Source organism: Chionomys nivalis, chromosome 8 (genome assembly GCF_950005125.1).
Source record: "Chionomys nivalis chromosome 8, mChiNiv1.1, whole genome shotgun sequence".
NCBI lineage: Eukaryota > Metazoa > Chordata > Mammalia > Rodentia > Cricetidae > Chionomys > Chionomys nivalis.
In genome coordinates, this window is record NC_080093.1 from 31853944 (window position 1) to 31874866 (window position 20923).

General features: G+C 45.9%; 1 protein-coding gene across 5 annotated transcripts in view; it reads right to left on the minus strand.

Annotated features, from left to right (window-relative positions):
- Positions 1-309: 309 nt before the first annotated feature.
- Positions 310-20923, minus strand: part of Smarca2 (SWI/SNF related, matrix associated, actin dependent regulator of chromatin, subfamily a, member 2) — a 167918-nt gene continuing 147304 nt past the window's right edge. For 3 of the 5 annotated variants that reach the window (XM_057777157.1, XM_057777158.1, XM_057777156.1), the window contains exons 29-34: positions 17457-17510; positions 7197-7302; positions 6644-6745; positions 4065-4197; positions 2276-2418; positions 310-1213 (exon numbers count right to left, since the gene is read on the minus strand). In XM_057777157.1, coding sequence (XP_057633140.1) covers positions 1178-1213; positions 2276-2418; positions 4065-4197; positions 6644-6745; positions 7197-7302; positions 17457-17510 — 574 coding nt within the window. In that variant the 3' untranslated portion in view covers positions 310-1177. The remainder of the gene's footprint in view (positions 1214-2275; positions 2419-4064; positions 4198-6643; positions 6746-7196; positions 7303-17456; positions 17511-20923) is intronic. The other 2 variants (XM_057777159.1, XM_057777160.1) reach the window with 1 other exon arrangement.

The window sequence follows — 20923 nt, forward strand, 5'->3', positions numbered from 1 at the left end:
TAGATTTTCTGACTAATGAATGAAATTTAAGCTATGTGACAAAGCTGACAGGGACAGTGTGGCTTGAACAGCAGTCACCCCTCTTTAAGTTAGGAAAGCAGTATTCTCCTTTGCCTTTAACAACACGCACAGATCATTTCTGGAGAAGTCCCCTCTGGTCATGTGATCTATATAGCAATAACATTCTCCTCTCTCTGCAGGAAGCTGCCATGTCAAGCCCAAAAGGTTTCAGCGCCCCCAGACTCATAAAAGAAGAGGCGACAGCGTCAAGGTAAGCTATCGGTTTATTAGGAAAGTACCAACACCACATCCTTCGAAATTACTGGAATTTTATTTGCCTCAGGCTTATGACTTGCAACCAAAGACATTGTGCAAAGAAAGCAAAGATTAAGTACACTTTAGGGAGAAGGAGACCATACACATTGGCAACACAGGAGCTCAGGTGACAAAAGAAGCCATCAGGACACTCTAGACACTGTAATATTCAATAGCGTTGTCAATAAAACAAGAGCAAAAAAAAAAATCCGCAATGTTGACAGTAGACATAAATCTTATACAAGTCAAAAAGCTTTTTTCTTTTGTTCTTCCAATCATAGAGCATAAAATGGAAAATTGTATATGTAGGTGATATCTAACTACTGTACATTTGTCACCTAGGGAAGTTGCTTATATGTACCACAGTGTAAAAAACAAACAAAAACAATACTGAACAAATGAAAATCGCCTGATGAAAAATAAAATAACCAGTGACTTTCAGTGGCTTCTCCTGGTCATCAGCACTGTAGAAGATAGAAATCTTCTCATCAGGACAGAGGACAGAAGCAAGCACATCAAACTGCTACCAAATTCGACCCACCTGTAGAAATATACTATCCACCCACATCTTTTCCATCAAAAGCTTTTGTTTGTTTTTAATCTTTGAATCTTTGAGGCCCATTTGGTCACAATATGTTACAAATGTGTGTGTGTGTGTGTTGTTCTGTTTTTTTTTGGTTTTTTTTTTTTTTTTTACACCATGATATCATATGTTTGTCTGGCACTATCCTAAAGCTAGTTCTAGATGAAAATGAGGACGGAGAAATAACCCAGTGCCCAAAGGGCAAATGAACTCACTGGGGAGAAAGAAGAGGGGAAGAAAATGTTCGGTTCTGCCACGGTCAGCTCGCGTCCACACTGCTCACTCGTCGTCAGTCCCGCTTGCTTCTGACTGCTCCTGAGAGAGAAAGGCAGAAAGAATTGAGGGCGCCACATCTCCTTCCATGGGAAGACAGGCACTGTGGAGGCATGGGCAGTCTCTATGCTGAGGAGTGCCAGCCAACAATCCCCAGGCAATGCCTGCCAGCCGCACTTGCTGTCTGCCACTTCGGCTTCTGAAGTTTATGGCCAACTATTTCTATTTTTATCTGAGCCTTGGAAAAACTGTCCCACAACAAGAGAAAGATCGTGCCTTGAATGTCTGCTCGCTGGTAAGCCATCTCAAGGAAACACAGTGTTTTAAACCTAACCAAAATAGAATAAGCCTAAATCTAGAACTTCCCAGTCGGGCTGAGGTTGCAAAGTGTTGAAGGAGAATCAAATTCACAAATATACTAAAATGGAAAATGGCCTTTCCAGGATGGAAACTGTGTAGGGACTGGGTGGCAGGGAAGCCAAGAGTTAATGGAGGGGACTGGCCAAGCTTCTGTCTTTTGTTCTCCCAGACCAGCACGGACAACAGCACTAGGCTGAAGGCTGGATTGAAGAAGGTCCTGAAACCTGAATTCAGCCCCCTGCCATTCCTTCCCTAGGGACCTGCCGAGGGCCCAGGACCCAAGTCACATCTACGTGATGATACACAAACATTAATTGTTCTTCAGAGCGGAAGCTACCTGCTTTGACAAAACGCTCCTTAAAAATTTTCCCAATAAAATGAAAGCCTCGAGATATCTAATCTCAGGACACCACAGCCCAAAACTCTGACATCAAAATGCTTTTTCATTCCCCTCCTCTAACCATTATTTTATCTGATCTGCTATACGCTTACAGCAAGCTGGGTGAGAGAGATATAAAATATTAACCAGCTGTGAAGAAAACTGTATTTTCACCTGCGTGCACTAGGAGATTGAAAAGAGGGGTGAGGACTGACGGAGGAGCTTTTATGTCTGCAGCAACACACACAGCTTTAGACTCCTCGTTCTAAGTTCCGCAGCTCTGTTCCCATTCTCAGTCTAAACGAGGAGTGACGTGTACCCCAAGACAGCCTGAGAGCTGGAGATGCCCGGGCATGCGCACTCACGTTCTCATCCTGTTCCTCATCACTGTCAAAATCGCTCACTACAGGTTTGGCTTTGCCTCGATTTGGCCTTTTCTTGCCTTTCCCAGTGTCCCGGCCTTTCTCTTCTTTTTTATTGAGCTTGATCTTCACCTTCACAGATTTTGCTAGAGTAGAAACAAAACAGACCACAGTGAGGATTCAAAATCAATAAAATTATTATCCCACCTGAAGATGACAAGCCAGACTTCCCAGAGTGCCAGAGAGCCTCAGGAGTACCCTGTCTAGTTAATCCCTGTGCCAAGTGAAGGTAAGTGACATAGTCACAGGGAGGAAGACCTCAGCGTAGGGGATGGATCCTTTCCTTGGCTCCTGAGGGCTCAACAGGGCAGTTATCAAATAAAAAATTACATTAACTATTAACAAATCTTACAAAGGTTACCACTGTGTAAGTTACTCTTTAATTTAAAATCTAGTAGAGTTCGATTAGCATTTTTTTTAAATGTAGAAAGAGGACAATGTGGAAATAAAAAAGACAACACGCTTCTTTTGCCCCGTTTCATAACTTTCTAGTGATTATTTACAGAAAAAGATTCTATCGACTATCACACCAAAAATCCAAGTAAGTATAGACACACACACACACTTGAAATTTTATTTAGTTACTACAATGATCTTCAGGCACACCCACTGTCCATGCCTTGCTCTTTACTTACACATAGGAGAGAGCCAAATGTATTAGCTCACTCATGTAGCTTAATTCTGTTCAACACCTGAAAAGTTCCCATGCTCGATTCTCTCTATAACTGATTTAATCAGTCCCCCAGCGATGGGCACTGTAACAAACAAAGCCACTGTGAGCCATGTTGGGAGCCTTTGGTGGGGGTACAGTGGTAGTAGCCACATTGGACATTCTAATGCTATCTGTCAAATGCACCTTCAGGAAGACTGCAGCCACTTCTGCTCTTACTCAGAAGAGTACAAAGTGTCATGGCTCCAAAACAACTTCTAGAATAGGTAACCCATAGCTACTTCTCTCAACTATTTGAGGGTGAAGTCACGAGAAGGTAGAGCTATCACATAAGCCAGTGTTCATAGATCTCAAGCCTGGCTGTACATACTACAGCGGGGATAGGGAATTTGGTCACTGCAGAAAGAATATGTGAGATGAGACTTCCAATCTCTTGGGAGAATATAAGGAAATAGCCTCATTGGAACAATAAAATTAAGACATTCTGATACATTCTTTAAATGCTTTTAGATCTGTTAAGTGTGGAAACGTATGCTACAAAGTATCATAAAACTAGAACACACTTCTCAAAATACTATAGATTATACCATTTGTTTTCACCTCCCAAGTCACTAAGCAAATAATTAGCAGTCAACCAAACAGTGGTCTTGAAGGCCTGTCTCTAAGCAGACCAAAACTGACAGGCATACTCACTCAGATCAGTTTGACAATTATTTTTTAAAAAAATCAATGACTGACTAAGTGTGGCCTGGGCCGAGCAGCACCCCGTGGGAACTTGTTAGATGTGGGGGTGGGTGATGGGGCTAGCATGTTCTTTAAGCCCTGTGGCTGTCAGGCTACGGTGCTAAGGAGTGACAGGTGGCGTGCACACCAGTGTTATTCCAACATCCAAAGGCAATATGGGCAGAGTTTTCTCAATGAACCTTGGCAGGCCTGAGCTCCGTGGCTGCTGTGCTCAATTTTAACAGCTGAGAAGACTGGGCATGAGCAGGGCGAGCACATAGCCTTAAGTATCTGTGGAAACAGCCCAGGATGTGGGCGGGGCCCAAGGTGGGGGCTTACCCTCTGACTCCGACTCTTCTTCATCATCTTCCTCCTCCTCTTCATTGCTCTCTTCCTCACTCTCTTCTTCTTTGGCAATTTTCTGCCGAGCACTCTTAAACACTGACTGTAGGACAATGGAGTCTTCATAGATCTAAATGGTCACAATGACAACTGTTAAAAACCATAGGCTGAGGCCCGCAGACCCACAACTGTTGTATGCACCTCCTCCTTCAACAACACACATACACATACACACGCGCACACACACGCAGGTACACACATGCGCACACATACACACACATGCACACACATGCACACACATGCACACACACGCAGCACACACATGCGCACACACACACATGCAGCACACATGCAGCACACATGCAGCACACATGCACACACAAGCTTTATTTTAAGAGATGCCACTATTGGCTCCCCCAACCCCTCCATGTGGACAGCGGGTGTGGCCAAGCATGTGGTCATCAGGTATCTTCCTCAGTCACTCTTTTATTTTAGTCACTGAGGCAGGATATCTATCTGCTAGAATTAAAGGCTAGCCCCTAAATATACCCAGATTCTGGAACTCTAAACTGGTCCTCATACTTGTGTATTAAATGTTTTCAACACTGAGCCACTCACCAGGTTACCATTAACTCTAGTGAAAACCCAGAGGCTGAACCATTGAGTCTAAATATAGGCACAAAGATACTCAGAGGAAGACCAAACACATGAAGCCAAACTCAAAAGGATGTGTGTGGCAGACGGGTGCAGAAGGCAGTATCTTTGACAACAAAATCAATATTTTAAGCCATACTTATTTAAGTGGCTCCCTTAAATACTGTGACAAAGAAACCCTTTACAAGGTTGTTCCCTGTCGCTGAGCTTCAGTGCAGCCAAGTCACCTAACACACTGTGTACAGCAGTGATAAGACACCACTGAGAAACAGGAAGTTGACCTAAACACGGTCCTTTCCCTCAAGAAATTCAAACAGAGCCACTCTATGATCCTGCAACCTTATGTCTGGAGAGAGACACCCAAAATAATGAGACGCAGAGTCATGGGGAAAAATACGTATCCTCCACACGCCCGTGTTCCGAAGATGCACCATAGCCAAGAGCTAAGAGGGCGCTCAAAGATCTGCAGATAGATGGACGACTAAAGACAACATGGCAGATGCAGCCAATAGGATTGAGCCTTTGGGAGGAGGGGTCTCCCATCACCTGCTACAACACAGAACAGCCCTAGGAAGCCAGAAACCAATAGATGCACAGGAAATGTTCCCACTTATGTAGTCAAACTCACGTGATATAGAGGGTGGTTATAGAGGAACTAGGGTGCGGGGGAAGAACTAAAGGCATGCCGGGCGTGGTGGCGCACGCCTTTAATCCCAGCACTTGGGAGGCAGAGGCAGGCGGATCTCTGTGAGTTCGAGACCAGCCTGGTCTACAAGAGCTAGTTCCAGGACAGGCTCCAAAACCACAGAGAAACCCTGTCTCGAAAAACCAAAAAAAAAAAAAAAAAAAAAAAAAAAAGAACTAAAGGCATATGGTGTCACCATTTCTAAGAGATGAAATACTGCCACTGACCTGTTAAAGACCCCCAGGGGCAGCCTTAACACTACTGAGCTGCACCCTTAAGAAACAGTTAAGGTGGTAAAGTTTATGCTGTCTTTTGACCACGATTCAAAAGCAATGTGTCAAGGAATGGCCTTTGCTCTCTAGGATTGGATTCTTTTGCTGTCAAGATGACCCACATACTCGAGGAAGTGATACAGCAGCCTGAGGCAAACGGTGAAGACAGCAGGGAGAAGGATAACACGGTGGGGATGGGACGCTGGGGGAAAAAATCTGCCAGAGATCTGAGTTGACAAGCCAGGGTGAGGATGAACCGGCTGGGGAGAGACAAGCGCAAAGGCTCGAGGCCAGGACGGAGAGATGTGTGGGGCACACTGTCAATCCCTGGATGGGAAATTGGACACTGCTCGGCAACAAGCCAAGGGTGGGGTCTCTGTCCAACTTGACGTGGCCTCTTCCCTCTCTTCTGCTGGACATGGGAGCATCAGGCCAGAAAGACAAATTGGAAAAAGATCAGTTCCCATCAAAGGTCAGTGGGATTGAGTTGGAATTAAAGTAGAAATGTCCTCCTCCTTATGTCCATAAGTTCACTGTTACTTATAATGACTTCCTGACTGTGGAGAAGGGAACTTAAAGGAGCACACCGCCCCCATTCTGTTTTAAATCACTGTGCTTTGAACTCTTCGCGTAAAGTTACAGTTAGAAAAACAAAGGTAACTATCATTGCATACAGTCTCCGTGAGCACGGAGATGGTACCCAGCCTCAGCATTGCCTTCAGTGACTTGCTTGAGTTCCTCCTCTAATGAGAAGGTGAGCCTTGAAGGAAGTGCGAGAAGAGGGCCACCAGCTTTGGCAAAAAACCTCCCTCTATTCATACTGGTAGCAGAGAACATGTCCTTTCGGTTTTCAGTGTTCTGCTGGGGTGGAGGCAGGGATTCGAAAGGTAGAAACAAAAAGGCCTCATTTCTGAGAACCTCAGCACGGTTGAGGCTAGACACTTCTCAGACAACTCGACACGTACCTGAGATCCCTCCAAGTTGAATGTCTGTGCATTGTGACAGAGAAGCATGACATCTTTCTCCAGGTCACCCAGGCTCCGGTACTTATGATTACGAATTCTTTCCTGATGGGAATTTTGAACAAAACGGAAGAGGAATATGTAACTGTCCTTGCTTGTTTAAGGAAGCCCAGGTTTCCCTCTCTCTTCATAGCGTTCAGCCTTGTTGAGCAGGTGGGACTGCACAACCCCAAGAGGTGCCATCGAGCAAGACCACCCTCCCACCCGTGTTCCTAGGCATGCGGAGGAAGGTGCACAGAATGGGAACTGCGTGGCAATGGAGGGAGATGAAGGTTCCCAACAACATGCAATGTATATAAGCTGAGCATCCAATGATCAGATAACATGAATGGAAAGGACCAACGCCATCCTTTCCCAACCTCTCCTGGGGCAAGCCTCGTGTAGGTCAGTGCTTAGCAACCGGGAGACCACTACTCCAGCCCCACCGAGAATCACTCCAGCGCAGCCATGCATCCCCTTTGTTTACTCCAAGAAGAACAGTGAACAGAGTATCTACCTTGATCTTTTTGAAATCCACTGGCTTCCTAATTAATTCATAGTATTCTGGTAACTCTTTCCTGGAAGGTAACTGAATGAAGACTTCACTGAGCTGTCGCCCTGAACTGCAGGATGGGGGAGACAAACAGAAAGAAAGCAGATGAGGCACTCCTTAGGGAAGGGGTCATTTCAGAGACTGTCAATAAAGCAATGGAAGCCCCACCAATACAGGCACGGCGGGGGGGTGTGCTTTGTACATGGAGGAAATGCACACCACTGCCCCCCCGCCCCGCGTGCCAGCTTCAAACCACATGAAAGCACGGTTAGGTCCCCATTTCTGTCACACACACACACACACACACACACGATGTGGCAAGTATTCTGTAAACTCCCCTGTCAGGAGATAATCTCTTTTCATCATGACAGAAATATGTAAAATAACTTATTGAGCCCCAAGCCTCATTTTAAATGAGTTAGGAGAAAGCACACTGACATGACTCCCATGTTCCTTTTGTCTTCAAATTCACTGTATATTTAGAAAATATGCTAAAATATACAGAGAGATGCAAATGCAAAGCTGTTGTGTGCTCCCCACAGTCCTCTCTGTCTCATTCCTTTTACAGTGTTCGAATGCCATGAGTCTCTTCTATTATCCCTTGCCCGAGGAGCCCCTTCAGCCTCCTAAATGCACTTCTGTGTGTGGAGCAATTTGGCAATTTGGGGGAGAAAAAAAAAACCAAACCAAGAACAATTGCTAACATGCACACTGCATGTTTCTAGCCTGGGCTGCACCCTCCCCCAGTGCACGGTGGTTTATTGAAAGCAGGTTTAGTAGAGAAATGCTTTAGCGTTTTGTCATTCGGAAGAACAGGCTGCAGAGCAACAAGGTTTTCACATCACTTAACGCTGGAAGTCAGGCACAGTGAAAGCAACAAAGAAGGATAATTGAGGTTCAAGATCCTAATACCCGATTGGGCCTCCCTAAATCAATAACAGCTTATGATATATGGTCTACTCATTTTCCACAAAAATCTCACTGCCCTTTTGACAGCGTCTCCCAGTTCCTTTGTGAAGCCAGAAACATCACACGGTAATCATAAACCCGGCATGTAAATTTTGGAAGGTGGCTACGCCCGTGTTCGGGAATGCGCAGAGGCAGTGGCAAGGCACGGGTGACAATATGCTGCTTTAATCCACAGTCCCAGTTGTATAATTAAAAAATAATCATAATGACAGTTATCATAAAAGAGGCATGCGCAGTAACTCAAGTGGTTGCCTAGCAACCAGTGGGGGAAAAGCTGAAGTGCAAAGGGGCCTGCATAAATTAACCGACAATACTCAGTCAAAGGGTGGGCAAGTTTTTCGACCATAGCGGGTCACTGTTCTTCTTTTATTTTTAATGCATAGATGCCTCATGAATACAACATTGGGGACAAACACAAGAGGTTTGAAAACAAGACTACGGAATGCTGGGAAATTAGATTCTTGGATTTCCGTGGCAAGAACCAAGGTGTCCTCTTACTCCTCCATCCTGGCAGGCTGAGATACATTTGTTTGTGCATCTGTAATTTGCATCATAGTATACGGCACATTTTCTTGTTTACAACCAGTTTCAACGCAGGGCCACAATTTTCCTGATGCTTTAAAATTTATAAACTCATAACTCATATTTTTTACCTGTCTTAAAAAGAATATCGGAATAGCACCAAAAAATGTCTCTCTCCCTCTCCCCCTTCTCTTTCTCACACACACACACACACACACACACACACGCATTCTAATTCTGAGTGTTTCCTTTAAAATTAATATTCTTCAAATCCTGGCATCAATCTACACGCCAGACCTTTCTGTAGCCGTGGCTTTAATAGCCGAACCTCAGTGACATCTTCAGTGTCATTTCCTACGTCCCCAACAGATGGTGTCAGTTTTCTATTGATAGATCACAAGCACATTTTTGCTCTGGACACCCGTGATGGACAGACCCCAGATTTCACCTGTGCTCCTGTGAAGGGAGAATTAAACACCAGGGACTAGACCCAGGAAATAGACTAGAACTCAGAGAGCACACGGTCACAAGGGCCACCTGTGCCTGCCTTCTCTGTCCTGTCAAACCTGCAGATCCCAGGTTCACGAGAGAGACAAGTCCAGAGTCACCGTTGCTCAGAAGAGGAGAGCTGAATGTTCCCAGACTTGGTGTTGGTGCTATTAAATGAGAGCAAATGTATCTTATTTTACTTAAAAAATAAACCCCCACTGGACTAAACACTCTATCCTTCTTTTTCTGGGGAAGCCACCTAAGGAAGTTGTCTGGTGACCAAGCCCTCCAGGGCGTGGTCTCATGCCCCAGCTGTTTCACTGACACCTTCTGAGCTCAGCAGAACAGTCTCCTTCTCTTCCGAGCATCCTCATGGTTGACTGGACATTTCTTATACCTGGTGCTGGAGGTGGTGAGACACGGTCCACTCCAAAGCCCAAAGACAGCCAAACCTGTGGCAATCATTCTAGCTGCTAGAACTACAGGTGTTGCTAATGTGGGGTTGAAATTCACCCCCTTCAAACATATTATGATCGTCCCACAATCAAGATGCATTCTCCGTAAACGTGGGGGACAGTCACTTTACTACTAATTGCATTTAACTCTCTCTACCGCCCTTCCCCAAAATTTCTCTTCTTCCCACAGGATGCCAACAGGTTCTACAATCCAGTCTTCCCCTGTCATCCTTTCCAGGGCTGGCGGGAGAAGAGGAAGATCTCCCTGAACTTGGGGATTCCAGGGGCAGGTGGCAAACACTTTCCTATCTCCCAGGGTGAATGGACGTAGGAAGATGATGGCTGTGTCACGCGCACAAAGAGAAGCACCACGCTTCACCCATAAGCGGGGACCTGCAAATCCTGCATGCAAGGTGCGCATGCACACACTACTGAGATTTGGAAGCCAGTTTTTTTCTCATCACCTCTACAACCCACCAGGTGACCTTTCTCCATCTATTCTACTGATTCTAGATGGAGGCTGTACACGGTGCATCCCCTGCATAAATACCAGCTTCACCTCAATTAGGTCCTGCAGGACAAACGCTTTAGACGAACCTGCTTAGAAATACCTTCCTTTAAAACAGTGGCTGGTATATCTTCCAATGATGCCTCTCAGGTCCAAAGCAGTAAATCTAATACTTTTCCCCCTTTTTATGATCCCCACTCTCCTCTGCCCGCCCCCACCCCCAGACAACCTCATTTATAAACTAAATTGGCCCAGTTCACTATGTAGGCTGAGGCTGACCTTGAACTTCTGATCATCTGAAGTGCAAGGATTAAACACGTGCCTGATTGGTTTCTGTAATATGAGGATCAAACCTGGGGCTATGAGCATGCAAGGCAAATACCCTAGCCTGTATTTTCTTTATCATCTGCTGAAGCTGATCAGTTGCCTTTAATGGCTGTGAAAAAAATTTAACTACCCGAAGTCAAAGTAAGTCTTGTTTCCTTTAAGCAACAAAAGTAAAACTATGACTTACTTCATAAGGAAATGAAGTTATGCTTTAGAACACCCACTTGGGGTTGGGGGTATGGCATAGGGAAATTAATGCAGTCCTGAGGGTATCCTACATAGACATAATTTGGGAAGAAAACCTAGAAACTAGAATGATATTATAGCAGGGGGTAAGAAGTTGCTTTCTCCTCAGATCAGGTTCTTGGAGAAGCTTCATACACACTACTGATAAATGTCCTCAAGATCACAGCTGTTCCCTGATTATCTAAGGGACCCCAGAATTCTAGCAAGGTATGAAACACAAGCCATGAGAACACCACAGTCACTAGTGAAATCTCCTGTCTGGGTCTCACGCTCACTGAGCCACGACTGACACTGGCTCTTTCATCCCAGACTCTGGAGCCATACAATCAGTACAGGACATGCTTTTGTTTCTAGAAGGTGGGTGGTTAGCTGTTAGAAGTACCCCACATATCAAGAAAGAATACAGATACCACGTTCCTCAGTTATCAAGAAACAGAAGGCTGCCGTGGCAAAGAAGCCAAGCCCCCACTCAGCATCGCCACCTGATTTCACCCAGTCCAGGAAGAGTGGCACTCTGATGCTGTTCTAATTATTATTGCTTCCTCTAGGCTGAAACAAAGATAAGATGGGGGTGGGGGCAGAGAGATGGCTCAACACTAAATGCACATACCACCAAGCCTAATGTTCCACATCCAGACCCAAACAGTAGGAGAGAGCCAGTTCCCACAAGTCGTCCTGGTGTGGGAGGTCCTTCTGTCTATGTGTTGCTTTTATTGGTTAATGAATAAAGAAGCTGTTTTGGCCAGTGGCTTAGCAGAATAGAGCTGGGGGAGGGGGACAATGGGACAATACTAAACTGAATGCTGGGAGAAAGAAGGCACAGTCACAGAGATGCAAGCTGTCAGCTGGAACCTTGCTGGTAGGACACGAGCCTTGTGTTAAAATATAAAATAATGGAAATGGGTTAATTCTAGATGTAAGAGCTAGCCAGTAACAAGCTAGAGCTAATAGGGCAAGCAGTTATTTAATGAATACAGCTTCTGAGTGGTTATTTCGGGAGTCTGGGCAGCTGAGACCAAGTAAGAGGCCTCCTACTACACTGTCCTTTGACTTGCACATATGTGCCACAGCATGCACACACACACATGAACATACAACACATATGTAAAAGTAAAAAAGATTAAGGTGTTTAAGATGGTCATTGTAGGGTATCTTAAAATAATTTAAGTCAAATAGCCCAGTGATGGGATACTAAGGAGTCTAAAGCTGGGTGGTTTAAAAGAATAGGAGAAGGAATTTGTTTGTTTGTTATGGAATTGAAAAACAAAACAAAACACCCAGAGGTTATAGACTTTTAAGTGTAGTCTGTCCTGAAAGTTTTGAAATAAGCATAGGAGAAAGAGATCAGAGTAAATAGGGTCAACTTTGTTCTCACAGTAACATACTCTGCGACAAGATTTATAATCCAGTGCAGCTCTGAACCAGGTCACCCACAGAGTGGGTCTCAACACTTTGATTGGGTTACCTTGTTCAACAATGTGCTGTAGGTCAAAAATCCCATTTTATTTTCCCTAACAAAACGACGCATGTGTGTCAGATGGCAAGCTTTGGTTTCTATCAAATGGGCAGCAGGCTTCACTATTGACTCCTTCAGAGCTGACCAATAAAGCCAAGTAAATAAGCAGAATAATTAATTACATGACAACTTTACCTAAGATACCGCGATCATAAGACTCTATCGATCACACTTACAGTATCTATCACTGCCAGGGACACTTGGAAAAGGAAATACACTTGTAAGTATTTTATTTTCTTTCTTCACTTTATATTATTATTATTATTATTATATTTTCACCCTCAACTCCCAATCCTCCTGCATCATCTTCCCGGGTACTGGAATTACAGACATGGACTACCAAGTCTGGCTCTTCTATTTTCTTGGCAGGCATTTTTAGTAGATTTACCACCTATCGCTTGACTTTTAGAAATACTGACACGGGCCATCTAGTTTCCTACACATTTTTTTTTTTCTCACTTGACATTTCATAATAGCAAGAGAAGGTATGGATTCTCACCTCCCTCTGTCTGACGTGACAGCTAAATGGCCTGCCACCTCCCTGGCCTGTCACCTCCCTAGCCTGCCAGCTCCCCGTTGCCTTCACCATTTCCTCCTGGAAACCTGAGATGCTGTCCTTTCAAAATATAAGGACAGACTGACTCTCACCTTCTGAGTGTCCTGCCCTTTGACTCTTACCATGTCTTTACTTCTGTATGGTAAACATGCGTCAGAGCTTTTGGTTTATTTGTGACACAAATCTTTTAGAAACAAATAAAATCTAACGTTTCTCTACTGGAAGAGCCCAGGGCTCAGATGCTGCTTGCTTTTAATGGGTGGGTGGTGGCAGTTCTCCGAGGTCCATTTCCTGCATTAGCCATTTTGGTAAATTCTGGAGTAAGACGGATCTGACCCATGAACAGAAAAGGGTTTATGCATATAAAATCTATCTAATCTCTGCTATCTTCAGTATCAATCCATTTTTTGATCAAAATGTCCACGGAATCGGGTTTAAAGACAGCATTATCCCTATAAAAGGATACATTCTACTACTTCCAAGAGGTGTTCTTTCCTCTTCCCGAGGGGTCATTCATGTAGCTGGAGCCTGAGAGGAAGAGAAGGCCTGGAGGGCCAGAGTAATACTAGAAGCTAGAGGAGGCCTTCTGTCTTCATTTGCTTTCTGTTGCTGAGCTAGAATACCATGGCCAAAAGCAACTTGGGAAACAAAGGGTTTATTTCATCTTACACCTCTAGGGTCCTGTCACTGAGGGAAGCCAGGGCAGGAACCTAGAAGTAGGAACTGAGCCAGAGGCTATGTAGAAATGCTACTTACTGGATTGTTCAGCCTGATCTCTTTTTTTGTTTTTGATGCTGCCTTTTTGTTTTGTTTTGTTTGTTTTTGAAGCAGGCTTTTTCTGTGTCCTGCCTGCCCTGGAACTTGCTGGCCTCAAACTCAAGAGATCTGCCTGTCTCTGTCTCCTGAGTGCTGGGGATTAGAGGAGTGTGCTACCATGGCCCACCTCAACCTGCTTTTCTTATACATTCCAGGACTACCTGCCAGGGGTGGCACCACCTACAGCAGGCTGGACCTCCCACCATCAATCATCAAACGAGAAAGTATCTCACAGGCTTGCCTACAAACCAATTTTTTGGAGTCATTTTCTCAATTAAGGTTCCCTCTTCTTAGATGACCCTAGCTTGTGCCGGGTTTACAAGCAACAAAACAAACACAACCAGGAAACCCCCCCATGCCTCAGAGAGCAGATGGACCAAGTGTCTTTGTCCACCCACCTTCTGTATGTGAGCATAACTCGGTGAGTACCGCAAAGGTCAAGTCACCCAGGAGTCACAGCGGCCTGCCCCAGCAACACTACATCGGCAGTGTTTGTAATGAGGGTGAAGGAGGACACCAGAACCCACAGTTACCCGTGTACACTCTAAACGAAGTACTAGACCTCTAACCCAGTGTTGCTCAAAGAGTGTGCCACAGCACACCAACTCACAGGGCTATTGGCTATTAACGATGTTTCCTGGAAAGAGAGCTCACTGAAAAAAAAATGAGTTTGGGAAACACTGGGCTAAGGAAAATTAGGCTGCTGATGGTACAGCAACACCCCACCCCCACCCCAAGTCTCTAGCTGACTGGATATCTCTAGGGAGCTACAAGACCAGTACCGAAAGTCCTGCTCTACGCCCGACATCTTCTCAGACTGAACATCACGCTGGAGTCTCCCCAGGCAGTCTAGGAGGGAAACTGGCAGCACTGTGTGAGGTCTCAAGTGGCTGACAGGGAATGAGAAACTTCTCAACACCTAGGAACTCGAATTCTGTCTAAATGCATCCACCTGGTCACGATGCTGCTTCATGGTAATTGTTCTGGAATCCAGCTGAAACTTCTAAGTGCAAAGATGCCTGGGCACGAGAGCCATTCTCGCAGCCTATCTCCTCCATTTAAAGAAATATAGAAAACCTAATGTCAAGGCTGCTAAAAATAGACTTTGTCTAAAAGAATTTGTTGGCTGGTTCTGAAAGAGCAGTCAATACTAATGATATAATCACAACATCGAGGGCTGCTAACAGCCATGGAGATGACTTAAGTGCCCTGCTGTGGAGTCTGTAGGGCTGGGTTACCCCCAGGGCTGGGCTCCCCCGCCCCACACACGCACGTATGCAGAAACATGTATACATAATGCTACGTGTATACCCCATTTCCTTTCACTGCCATTCCTAGAGGTGGCACAGGAAACGCTCAGGTAACAGAGCCAAGAGTTCTGAGGGCCCCATCTCAGTCTCGACCTGCTGACGTCTAGCAGACATTCTGAGCATGTATTCTGCCATTTTCCTCCCCAATGCCACTTCCTTATCGGAAAAATGCTTCCCCCTTTCCCCAGCAACACCCCTGTAGCTCATTCTAACCCCTAACACACCTCATTCAGTTCCTGTCTCACAATGCTAACAGAGCACCAGCCCCAACACGAACATGTGACATGGCCTAGAATCCTCTCTTCTTTTCTCACAGCCTAGTCAGTTCCCTCTGTGGGCGGCATCCATCCCACCAACCACAACACATACCACACACTGGTCACTGCATCCTCTCGGCAGGAACCCAGATGTATCCTCATCTGCATCCTCAACTTGGGACACCAGACAGTCAACTGCCAGGACACAGGAGCTGCCTCCGAGACCTGAGTTCTTGAAGATCACACTCAGGCTCCTCACTTTGGAGTTCACTGTCTTCCGGGTCTGCTCTGCTGCTTCCTATGGGGCTGGCTTTTTTTTCTTTGGACAGAGAAGTCTAGCTGTACATGGACACATGTCTCTAGAGACAGTCTGCTTACCCACATCTCCTTCGATAGCTGTTTATGCCCACACTACTGGGTGCTTCGGTTTGTACACTCTCATCCCTCATGCTCACTCCAATCTAATTCCGGTGCCAACCACAAGCCAACGGAGACATTCCTTGTCCCACCGTCCCTCCACCTTACTCTCACCAGGAGTCTGCTCTATGGCGACTTATTTTACCCCCGCCCCATTTTCAATACTTACACAGAGACTGGTATGGAAATCGTTGGGATTTTGAACAGAAAGAAAGGATTTTTGAGCAACTTCTCTAAAGAAGGGTTAGTTTATCACAAAACAACTCCCAATGCCACACAATTCGCTCAGGCTTAGGGGGACAAAGAAGCAGGAGGCAATATGGGAGAACACCAGCTCCAAAGAGCATCCACGGAAGCGAGGCAGACAAGACTCTTACAACCTCTGAAAACGACCATTTAGATGTGTATTTAGTGAAAATGGATTTATCCGGGTCCTGACTGCATAAGGTTGTATCCTCTACCCTCAGAAGGCCCAGGCATGACATCAAAGGTTGGCAGTAGCCTTTAAAGTCATTAATCCTCTTTTTCATGGTAACATGACTGCTTTGATGGAGGAGAGGAGGAAGAGCAAAGGGAAAAGGGACTCAGACAAATGCCTGCTCTGGGGTGGGGTCGGGGGGGCAGGGCAGGTGTTTAGCCTCCATTTTGCCATTTAGACTCTGGGCTTCCTTTCTAGGTCCAGGCAAGTCACTTTATTATGTAAACAGCCCAGTCTTACAGAGTCACTGTTGTTGCAAGTCTGCCTGAATTCTTCCTTTCTCCTGATGATAGGCAGAGCATCATTGGTCATGCTCAGCAGGCACTGTAGTGTGTATGCTTTCTAGGACTGGACACCAACAACCCTGCTCAAGTTTCCTCTCTACAGACTTGTATTTAAGGCCTTATTCTAAACGGTCACAGATGGGGACCTGTTCATCCTGAAATACAGGATACAACCTCAGTTCTCTTCTCATTTCTAGATCAGATCCTGCATTGATTGGGTTAGGGTTGAGGAAGTAGACAACATTACTGGATCATTTGACAAAACTGTAGGCCAGGACGCAAGCGCTATGAGGATAATTTCAACAAATCAGCTTGATCGAAAGGGAGGAAAATCCCACCCTCAAGGTACTGATAACTCCTAACTGGGCATATCCATCTCCTATCAACCAACACCATCGAAATCTAGCATCTTCAGGGAAAGAACACTTATGATTTTTCACCCAGCCGGGGCAGAGGCACATGAAAGTGAGACAGACTGGCTGAGGAAGCTTAGGACTCACCACGATGGGACGCTCAAAGGTCACAGACCCTGAAATCCAGCCCAGCATGCACTCGGGAGTAAATACAAGAAACACCTGCCCCTTCAACCCCCATGCCAACTGTAGTCAACTCCAGGATGCTCAGCAATATGAACATGCACCCAAGTTCATGTTACACACATCAGGTCCCCTCGAGTGCTTGGAGTACTTGGCGTTAAGCTTTAACACCTGGGTAACACGGAATGACAAGGTCCATAGGGCACACCAGGATGAGGGGCAGATGGGGCAGAGGAGGCAGAGACCTACCTCTGAGGTGCTGCAGGCTTGGCAAGCCAGATGACTCCTGCCAACTTTGTAAGGTACACATGTACAGGTGGGCTCTTCCAGGTGAGCACACCGCACAACGGCCTCAAAAGCAGAGCAGGTATTTAAAAACATGTGTGCCTGCAACCCCATCCCAAGGAGAGGCAACTGGGGGCAGAGGAGCGGTGACTAGGTCAAGGGGTTCCCAAAGACCAAGCCTATGCATCGGCTTGCTTTGTGTACCAAAGGATACCTGTGTTTAGAGACATGGGAATACAAGGCAGGTCCTGACCTGTTTCCTTCTATTTCCAACTGAGAATTACAGGGCACCTTCTCCACGTTACACCTGCGGCAGAGTAAAAAGAACACTAGAGTCAGAAGACCTGTGTCCTCCTCCCAGCCCAGCCCCTTCCTCAGGCTGGGTGACCTGGAGCAATTAATCTGAGAGTCAGCCTGGTTGAGCTGATCACACCAAGTACCATTCTGCAATGATACGCATTTCTCCAACGTGACAGTGGTTGGGGCACGGCTTCCCAACATCTTAGGGCCCTTTCTGTGTCTCCTTGTTCCCCTGTTCCGTTTCTATCCACACGTGGTGTTCCACTCATAGCTCCCAGAGCAGTGGAGAATAAGAAGCCACGTTAGGGGTGTGTTGGTCTTGTCTGGCCTCTCATTTGTACAACAGGGATCATACTTACCAAGACAACTCCTGACTACAAACTAGATAAGGTGGTCTTGTTTACAGCGTCCACCACAGGAACGGATTCCAGGCAGCAGCCTAGATTCTGGTCACAAAACAGACTCTCCTTTCCCAGTCTCTTATTTTCAACGGATCACTGAATAAGCACTCTTGACTGAGAGTGGATTTGAGGCACTCGCTGAGGGTTACCTGACAGTTCTGGACACTAACACATAGGTGGCCTTCTGTGTGGGAGCGGAGGCAGGGTAATTGGGTGGGTGGGTAACGCCTCGGGAAGCCCTCCATCCCTCCATCCCATCTGGGTTATGCTCTAGAACAAACCAGCCGTCTCCTGGGGCAGACCCAAGCCAGCCCACCTCTGCACGACCACTGTTTGCTTCACCCAAAGCAGGAGACAACTGGACAGGGTCAGCCAACACTACGCAGTGGAGGTATGAGAGTGCATGCAAAACTCCAAATATACAGCATTAAACGGGATGTCTGAAATCCAGTTGAGGACAGGGAGGGCCACGCCAGAAACCAAAGTTGTAAGGCTGCTAGGTTTACAACACGAAAGCCTACTTTTCCAAAGTCTGAAATCTGGAGGCTCTTAAAGAACAGGAAGACATGGTTAGATTTAGATACAGGCCTCAGAGAGAAGACAGGACAGCAAGAGATGAGAGGCTGGCCTCCCACACGAGCGAGCGGCAGTCGTTCCGGGGTCTGGGGAGACAGTGCGTGAAGATGCAGGAGGAGGCTTGCCTTGGAGACCCTATGTGGGGAAGAGACTTTGTATCTGAGTGTTAGAGTGAGGTGTGGAAAGGGACGTTGTTTTCTATTTGGGACCTCTGGTTGATGACATTGGCGCAGACGCCAAAGCAGACCTAGGTCTGCTCAGAAGGTCCAGCAGCCAAAGGAGAGGAAGATGGGAAGGACAAACATCATGCCAGGCATTTTATATAATATATTGTTAATAATTCAGAGAAAGTCAGGCCCGCGTTCTACGACCGGAGACCAACAGAGGCTGCAGCCTAACACAGGGGCCAAGTACTAAAAGAAGGAGATTCTAACAGAACAAATTCCAGTCATTCTGATCCCGGTCAGGAACCTGACTGGCTTGGGGGAAAACATGAAAGCACAGTCCATAGTGGATGCTAAGTTATGTCCAAGATTTGAATTTGTGGATGTACTTTGTAAGTTTGCTTCGAAAGGCAGCAGGCAGTAAGCACTGTGGTGTGAGCCATCCCCTGGATAGACGCCTTCAAGCTGTTAGTGGAAGATTTCGAACCCAGGCACACCTCAGTGAACTTTTAAGGAGAACTCTGGGAGGGAAAACCTTGAAAGAAAGCAACAGCTCTAAACAAGCCCTTTTGGAGAACGGACTGGTTCTTTACAAACAGTGACTACAAAATACTTCCTAGTATATGTAGGGATTAAACAAGGACAATTGTGATTGGGTTTAAAACAGGCCATATCCTTTAAAAAGTGTTACAATGTAAAGAAATACTGCGGGGGGGGGGGGGGCTGGAGAGATGGCTCAGAGGTTAAGAGCACTGACTGCTCTTCCAGAGGTCCTGAGTTCAATTCCCAGCAACCACATGGTGGCTCATAGCCATCTGTAATGATATCTGGCGCCCTCTTCTGGCCTGCAGGCATACATGAAGACAGAACACTGTGTACATAATAAATAAATAAATAAATAAATAAATAAATAAATAAGAGAAATACTGCGGGGGGGGGGGTGTTGTCCCTTTGTTTTTTTACGAAAAGTGTCGTTATGATGACTGTTCCCCTCAAAAAACAACAACAAACCTCAGTGCCTCTGGGCTGTGGTGTTAGTGGGGCTCTCTTGATTCTGCCTTCCTCCACTTCCTGCCTACAGCAGCAGCCCACACCTGTCTTCCCGCATGGGCAGAGCAGAGGCAGGAGAGGAACCTGGGATGAGGACCCCATGGCTAGACTGAGCAGTCCATTGCTGGAACTCAAAACAGTAAACTTCACCATAGGTCAAATTATCACTAAGGGCTTATTAAAACCGGAACGGGGTGGGGATGGGGGTACATGTCCAGGAAGGTAGTACCTGCCTTGCCTCTGCACTGTCTGGTAGCACTGTAGCCTCGAACTGGACTAGCCAAGCAGAATCTCCTGCCTTCCCCACTGCTTCATGCCATCATTAGAGCTGGACCTCAGGTCCACATCCCCAGATGGCAGGTCTGACGGAATGTACCTTCAAGTCATGTACATATTCAACAAAAAAATTCAAAGTACAAATGCATATTCTGCTTCCAGATTCTTGGGATTTTATTAGTTTGCTTTTTTGTTGACATTATTGTTAGGGTTTTTTGTTTTGTTTTGTTTGAGACAAGGTCTCATTATGTTGCCTGGCCTGGCCTCACTCTGGGTGTCCTTGTGCCTCAGCCTCCTAGGTCCGGTTAACAAGTGTGTACACCATACACCACCGTTTCCAGATTTTTTGGGAATGAGTACACAGGTTTGAAAAGCAAGGTATAAGAAAAATCAAGCAGAGGCTCCTGATAGGAGAACTGATTTTTTTTTTTTTAAAAAAGAATGTATCAAGGTGATTCAAATAAGTTCAAGTTCAGCTGCAAACAAATTAGATCCTGAAAGTGTAGATTGCTTCTGCTAACCCTGTGTAGGAAACCGCAGACAGTGGAGATGGAGGCAGAGGTTGGAGAGCTGAGCTGCAAATATCCCTGTTTTGAAATGAGAAATGAAACCCGAGACTGTAAGGCTTCATGTTGACCCTTGTTGAGAACTTAGACTAAATTACTCAGAGGCCAGGGGGCTACTTAGCAAAGATAAATAACATCATTAAGAACTAGCAGGGGGTGTCTTTGAAAGAGCCATGGCAGGCAGGCTAACCTCATTTCACTTTTTCAGCAGGGTTTCTAGGTTGATAGATGGGAAAGCCTACCAACACACGGTGTATTTGGTTGTAGTCTTTCCTGATAACCTTGAGAAGGGACAGATGAATGTGGGTGACTTGATAGGTTGGCCACGTGAGTTCAATGGCACTTGACCAACTTCAAGGATTACTGGTCAATATATTCACATCAACC